The sequence below is a fragment of the Piliocolobus tephrosceles genome, chromosome 12 (genome assembly GCF_002776525.5).
Source record: "Piliocolobus tephrosceles isolate RC106 chromosome 12, ASM277652v3, whole genome shotgun sequence".
NCBI classification, from domain to species: domain Eukaryota; kingdom Metazoa; phylum Chordata; class Mammalia; order Primates; family Cercopithecidae; genus Piliocolobus; species Piliocolobus tephrosceles.
Window position 1 is genome coordinate 92,803,318 of NC_045445.1, and position 7,339 is coordinate 92,810,656.

A 7,339-nucleotide genomic window follows, 5' to 3' on the forward strand; every position below is an offset into this window, starting at 1 on the left:
TAAGTAGTGTGACCTTGCTCAAGTTACTTAAGTCTCATTCAGCTTATTTTCTTATCTGTAAGCTGGGGAAGCTTGTCATAGTGCTATCTTATAGGGCTTCTACGATATTGAACGTAGCAATGAATATGGTAGCTATTATTGTTATTCTAACCTAACAAAATTTAGTTTGACAATCTTGTGAAATACATGCTAGGGCAAAGTAATCATCTTTCGTCTTTCTTTCAAGCTCATCAACCGTGCTTTTAATAATGAATTACAGAATCCTTCTTGAAATTATCTTAAGTTTGCTAATCTACATATGTGGCCAAGAAGTCCTAAATATGGATTCCAAAAGTGCTGTTTTAGGGAGCTCAAATCTGTGCTCAGATACCTCAATACAGCTGGAGCTATATGCCTCAATTCATACCCACTGGACAAATAAATGTTGTCCTTGAATGCTGGGACAAACAACTCCTTTTTAAAATGACATTACCCAAACTTTTGAACTTGCTGGTTTACAGCAGCTTTTGCCAAGGGTTTTTACCCATGGTCAAAGTGTGTAAAGCCTATGCAAGCATGTGCACCACCTGATGAAGCCTGCTTTTTGAGGTGGCTTCAGTCTGGTATCTGCTGAATCATGCTTCTCCTTTCTATTTATAGAAAACTGCTTTTCCCCTAAGTCTTCTAACAGAATTCTGGGGAAATGGTGGCATGAGAATAGGTCCCTAATTCTATGAGGTATTGTCTCATTCTGTCACCCAGGCTGGAGTGCAATGGTGTGATCTCAGCTCACTGCAATCTCCGCCTCGTGGGTGCAAGTGATTCTCGTGCCTCAGCCTTCCGAGTAGCTGGAATTACAGGTGTGCAACACCATGCCCGGTTAATTTTTTTGTATTTTTAGTATAGATGGGGTTTCACCACCTTGGCCAGGCTGGTCTCAAACTCCTGACCTCAAGTGATCTGCCCACCTTGGAATCTCAAAGTACTGAGATTACAGGTGTGAGCCCCTGCGCCTGGCCTCAGTATATTTTTTAAATAAAATACTACTAAATTAGGAATATCAAAATTGCCAAATAATTTAATATTTTTACATATACTAAATTAAGCTGTATGACAAACATTTTCCATCAGGTCAGTCTGGCTTTGTGGCTAGAGTTATCAATTCATTTAGGATAATGTCAAAAGTCTGAATTTGAATCCCTTTTTGAATTATGAGACACAGGCCAAATTGCTTTCCCTGATCACTAGTCTAGGCCCTAATAGGAGTTAGTCCATTTGGTCCTATTTTGACACTGCAGATCAATATAAAATGGAGCCGACTGTCCTCTCTCAGAGGGCAAGCTTGTCCACACCCAAATACAGGTATCTCCCAATCATAGCTTCTCAACTAGCATGGTGATCTAAACTTGATGCAAGAGTCCCCTTTAATGAACCAACAGGTTTTGTTTCCAAGTTGCATATCTGCCCCCTCCTGCCCCTCTCCTCCCATACAAGTAGTGAAAGTATATATGATATCACGTACCTGAAACAGAGGCCAAAAGCAAATGAGGAAAGCTGTCTTGAGGGTGAAGTCATCCTGTTGGGTTTGCCCCTGGCACTAGCTCCCTCCCTACTACCACATCTTGCTGGATCACAGAGCCATTGGGAGGGGGTGACAACCCAGTACACAGGGAATGGATACAAAAAAACTGATCCACTCTTGTTGGATGGGGTGACAACCCAGTAAACAGTGCATGGATACAAAAAAATTGTTCCACTCTTGTTAGAGGGGGAGGGATAGCAGGTTAGGATATACCCTTCTTGATTCAATGATGAATAAATGGATAAATCTTGGATCAACAGTAGATGAAGAAAATCCAAAACAAAAACAGAGCCTTTAAAAAGATCCTGCAACATAATAGGAGGAAATTACATCATGTAGGAGATGGAGGAAGAACAGTTAAAAGTAATTTTTAAAAGGCCAAAATAAATGAAGTTATAAGCAAAAATTAATAAACTCAGAAGCAAAATAATAGTAGACTTAATAAAGACCTGGATCTTTTCCAAGAGAAAACAAAATACACTTAAAAATAAACATTTGGCAAAGCTAATTAAATAATTCTCTGTTCCTTGAGTGTTTGAAAGAAACTGATCTGCTAAACTGTCTGAGCCAGGCCTCAGCCAATATCCAGTTTCTACTACGCTATTGATTATTGATTTCTTGTTATTTTCTATGCCTACAATTTTAGTATTCACTTCCATATAAAATCATCTGTCATTAAAATTACTGAATTCATTATGACAGACTTTGTGATTATGTCAAATACCTGGCATGATATGGTAATGAAATAATAAATCACAATTTCCTAAGTTGGTGTTCTGAGGAACACCACCAAATGTTATTAGGTGTGTTTAAAAGAAAACAAAAAAAAGGTGGTTCTGTGCTCAAATAAGTTCGGAAAATGCTGAGTTACACAAAGTTAAATAGTTTTGTTTTTAATTGAAGAAACTACTCATTAAAAAAAAAATACTAGCCAACATTTATTGCACAATGAGTCTCCAAGAGAGATTAAAGTATACAGCATTTTGCAAACGTATTTACGTGTGTCCCAGAAGAATTTTTTTTTTCATAAAACACAATTTGGAATTGCTGTAGCAAACACATTCTGGCTAAAATGAGAACCAAGACAAAAATGCCACTGCCACCTTTATTATTTAGCACTATTATGAAAATGTTTAACCCATGCAGTCAGAAACTATGTCATAAATTTTGAAAAGTAAAACATATAGTTATAACATCATGGATAGGATTTCTCACGTGGAAAAACTCAACAGGATCAAATGAATATCTCTAAAATTAATAGATTTCAATAAATTGCCAATTTAAAATAATCTATGCAAATAAATTCTTCTTCTATATAGCAAAAATGACCACATAGGCAACATATTAAAAGCTCCAATAAGCAGTATCAACATGTTCCCTGTATGTCTGTATTACCTAGGAACATATTTATTACAAATTATATAGGATTTAAATAAAACTCTCTTGAAGGATATATAAAGTTTTTTAGAAACAAGGCAACATATGTTTCTGAAAAGCAATGCAATTCTGTAGTCCTCATAGTCATATAAATTTAAGAGAATCCCAACCAAATTCTCAATATATTTTTTGGGGAAGAATCTATTAACCGTAAAATTCATCTGGTAAAATAAACATGTCAGAATCATCAGAAAATTGTAAAAAATAAAAAAGATCAAGAGGAGGTCTCACATTAACAGATACAAAGTCCCATTTCTAACTCATCTACAGGCTGGTGTACTGGTGCCACAATGTTCAATGGAACTAAAGGGAATCCAAACACAGAATAACGTATATACATGTATGACATTTCATATGTTGGGGGAAAAGATAAATATGTTAACAACTGGCTAACCTTTGGGGCAAAAAAGTCAGAATACCTAAATCCATACATCAAGATAATTCCAGACAGGACAAAACATTTTCTTAATGAAACCATATAAGTTAGAGAAATATAGGATAAGATTTATATAATCTTGGGGTGGGATAACCCTCCTAAACATGATCCTAGGGCCAAAAGGCAAAAAGAAAAAGATTTATCCATTTTTTAATTTTTTATTTTTTTTTAGTCATTTTTAATGCATTTTTCTCTGTGCACAAGAGAAATAACTGATGAAGTCAAAAGATACACTTTCCTTTATACATAGCAGTTAGAAGTAATGCAAACATCACATGACACTTTCAGTGAAAGTTACATTTCCAATTACAAATCAAAATGCATATTAGGGTCTCTTTATGGGAGAAGCTGAAAAGGAAGTCTTAGGTAAAAAGCACTTTCCTGGCATTACTACACTGATCCTTCGGGCTGCACAAAGATTAAGGTCATATACAGTCAATCTGCAAATGTTGACACATTGTTACACTGTAAATTTTCTGTACAATTAAATGTATACTTAGAGATACCAGGATAAACATTTCTACTATATTTTAACTGAACTTGCCTAGCCAACATTTTCACTGAGAAGTTTATCAAAGATGCTGTAAGATTCTACAAAACCGTGAGACATACCTAGCTCCAGAAACATTTCTTGTATTCTTTCTCATTTTGGTTACACATATTACACTCAGATTCTACTGTAATATTTTTAGATGTACAGTGCCAACTGTGCTTACTGTACTGTATACAAATATAGCGAAAAAGATCAATGAATGGTATAAATCTTACAGCATTTTGCTAGCAAAAATACATGCCAAAGTCACAATAAGCAATATCGTACCACAAATTAGCTTCAAATAATTTGCTTCTGTTTTTAATATCTTCATTCTACATTAAATTACTATCATAGGCTAATGTTTAAAAATGCAAATAAATTGGACATCTGTAGGACAACACTTGTTCACCCAACTGTGAAGGTTGATACTTGTTTCCAAAAATCACAATAAATGCAGAATAAAGAGAATTGTTTGCATGCAACACTTTTGAGTGAAACAGCATTGATTCCCACCATTCAAAACAGGTAAGGAAGGAAACTAAAGGAAATAAGGAAAGAAGGAAACAAAGAGGGAGGGAGGGGGGAGACAAGAGGAAGGGAAGGAAGGAAAATTAAGCAAAGGAGAAAGGGAGTGAGGGAAGTAGGAGAGAGGGACTCCATCTTAAAATGCATCATATTAGACTGATAACTAGACAGATTTAAAAGAATCAAAATGAAAGTAAAGAACGATTTTGTGTGTGTGTTTAAAGATTTAAGAGCCATTATCAAAAATAAGATACATTTTTTATCCAGGTACAGAAATGTGATTACGATGGCTGGGAGCCCAGCAGCCTTTCAATGGCTGCATTGATGTCGCCTCCTGTTGCTATTAGGGCCTGCAAGTTTGCTTCACGGTTTAAGAACCCCATTGCGTTGAGCTGTTCCAGTTGTTGCTGAAATCTGACTTCTGGATTCGGCAGCTGTGGAGCATTTGCTCCAGCCAGAGCCTGCACCATTTGCTGAATGAACTGCTGGTTGGGTCCAGATTCTGATGTAGGGCTCGTGGTTTCACTGGGTGCAGCGCTGGACACAGTAGGCCCAGTGGGGCCACCAGAGCCGGTGGAGCCAGGGGGGCCTGCAGGGCCAGTGGGTCCTATGGGCCCAATGGGGCCTATGGGGGTAAAAGGGACTATAGGGCCTATGGGGCCTAGGGGGGTGACTGGGCCTACAGGGCCTATAGCGGTTCCCAGCACCCCCCCCCCCCCCCCCGGAGTGAAGCTTGGAATCAGGCCAGGTGCTTCAGTGGCTAATGTCTGTAGCCCCTGCTGGATCTGCATTAAAGCCTGCATTGCTCTTGGGTTTGACATGGCTGACAGTGTGTCTGGATTCTGCATCTGCTGCAGGAAGGCTGGGAGCTGTGGCCGCATCTGCTCCTGCAGCTGAGGATTTGCAGTAAACAGCGGGCTATTCAGCATCATCTGTGCAGCCAAATCTGGATTCTGGCTCAGCGACTGCATCATGCTTCTCATGTAGGGCGCCGACAGCATATTCTGAATCAGCTGGGGGTTTTCAGTTATCTGTTGCAGCAGGCTCTGCATGCCTGGGGTACTAAAGATGCTGGCGACATAATTAGCGGCAGCAACGGTGTTCCCAGTAGCATTGCTGGAACTATTGCCAGACCCACTACCAGTGCTCGTGGTCGTGCTGGTAGTTGCAGAACTCTGGGTAGCTGGCGGTGGTGCCCATGGATTGGGTAGTGGATCGCGATTTTCTGTGCGGGAAGGCTGCGTACCTTCCCCAGAGGAGGAACTACTCCCCACGGAGGCAAATGGATTACCCCCAAACTGCTCTTGTGCGGCATTCAGCATAGGCTCTTGAATGTCAGTGTACATGCGCCGTAAAGCATTATAGCCACCTGGGATGCTTTCTAGATTGCTAAGAGCCAGGTCTTGATTTCTCATCATCTCTTGCATCATGGCTGGATTCCTGGCAATTTCGAGTGTCTGTCTCATTATATCTGGGTTGTTGAGCAGGTGACTGATTTCTGGGTTTCTCTGAATCAATTGCTGCATCTGTGGATTAGCCATAATGAGCTGCCTCATCAGATCAGGATTCGAAAGCATGCTCTGAACAAAGGGATTTTCCATGATTTGGATCATCATCTCAGGGCTGGCCATGAGCTGCTGCTGCATCTGGCTCTGGAGCTCAGAGAAGTTGGTCGAGCTCAAGCCCAGGCTGCTAAGGCCTGCAAGTCCTCCCAGGCTCCCCAACCCAAACGGGTTGCTATTTGTGGAAATAGGTGTGGAGTTACTCCTGGGAGTCGACGCCGAGGTAGTGTTAGTTCCCGCGGCATTGCTAGGCTGCGTGGACTGGCCCTGAGGTCGGTTCTGGCTTTTGATGACAAGGTGAACAGTCAGCCCATCATGGATGCCATGCTGGATCAAGGTATCTTGATCTTTTAAGATTTTTCCGGCAAAAATCAGCACGAGCTGATCGGTTTGGGATTTGAAGCGTTTCGAAATCGCTTCCTTAAACTGCTGAACCGAGCTGTTCTCGGGCACCGCGAACTCCTCTTTCTCTTTGGGAGTCTTCACAGTGACTTTGATGATTTTAGGCTCAGCCGGGGCAGCAGCGGAGCCTTGGGCCGCAGCAGGGCCGCGGGAGGGGCGCGGGGGGCCGCTGCTCTCGCCATTCTCAGCCATGGCGGCCGCGGTGACGCAGGCGGGCAGGGAAGGCGCGGGCGGGCGAAAGAGAGAGAGCGAGGGAAGGAGGAAGGAAGGAGGCGCCGCCGCAGCGGGCTGGGCCGGGTCGGGCGGGGAGCGCGGAGCACGGTACCTCTCTGATGAAGACTGCGGTTCCCTGGTCCTCCGGTGGAGAAAGGCCTGGGCGTAAGCCGCGGGCTGAGGTCTCCGCGCTCCGGTCTCTGGGCCTCCTCCTCCGCCGCCTTGTGATCCGACCGCGCGCACTCCCAGCAACTCTGGCAGCCGCTCCGCCTGCTGCTCCCCGCCCCTTCCCCTCCCCCAGTTCGGCGCTCGCCTCCCCGCCCCCTCTGCTGACGCGGCGCCAGGCCTAGATTGATAGATTTGGCTCGGTCAAAATTAAAAACTTCTGCACTGAAAAGAAAAAAAGGGAGAGAGAGAAACAAAGGGAGAGAGAGAGAAGAGAACAGAACAGTACAGAGCAGGCGAGGCAGAGAGGGTGGGACGGAGAGAAGGAGGCGGTAGAGAGTCAGCTTCTGTAAACGACATTAAAAGACCAATGGAGAATGTATATTAGCAATCTGTAAGGCAGTAAAAGGGTGAAAGCCTGAATCGAACAGATCCCACGTATAAGACGAAAAATGAATAATAAAGAACTCTGACAAAGCAAAAAGAAAGAGGAACACCCCCAG

General features: G+C 42.4%; 1 protein-coding gene across 1 annotated transcript; it reads right to left on the reverse strand.

Moving 5' to 3' along the window:
* Window positions 1–2,652: 2,652 nt before the first annotated feature.
* UBQLN2 (ubiquilin 2) lies at window positions 2,653–7,090 on the reverse strand. Its single transcript, XM_023202137.2, has one exon. The coding sequence runs from the start codon at window positions 6,648–6,650 to the stop codon at window positions 4,776–4,778; it is 1,875 nt and encodes a 624-aa protein (XP_023057905.1). The 5' UTR covers window positions 6,651–7,090; the 3' UTR covers window positions 2,653–4,775.
* Between the last annotated feature and the right edge of the window lie 249 nt (window positions 7,091–7,339).

What these genes read in the sequence shown, in the direction of transcription:
- UBQLN2 (XM_023202137.2), bottom strand. Translation starts at nt 6,650, where the DNA reads ATGGCTGAGAATGGCGAGAGCAGCGGCCCCCCGCGCCCCTCCCGCGGC.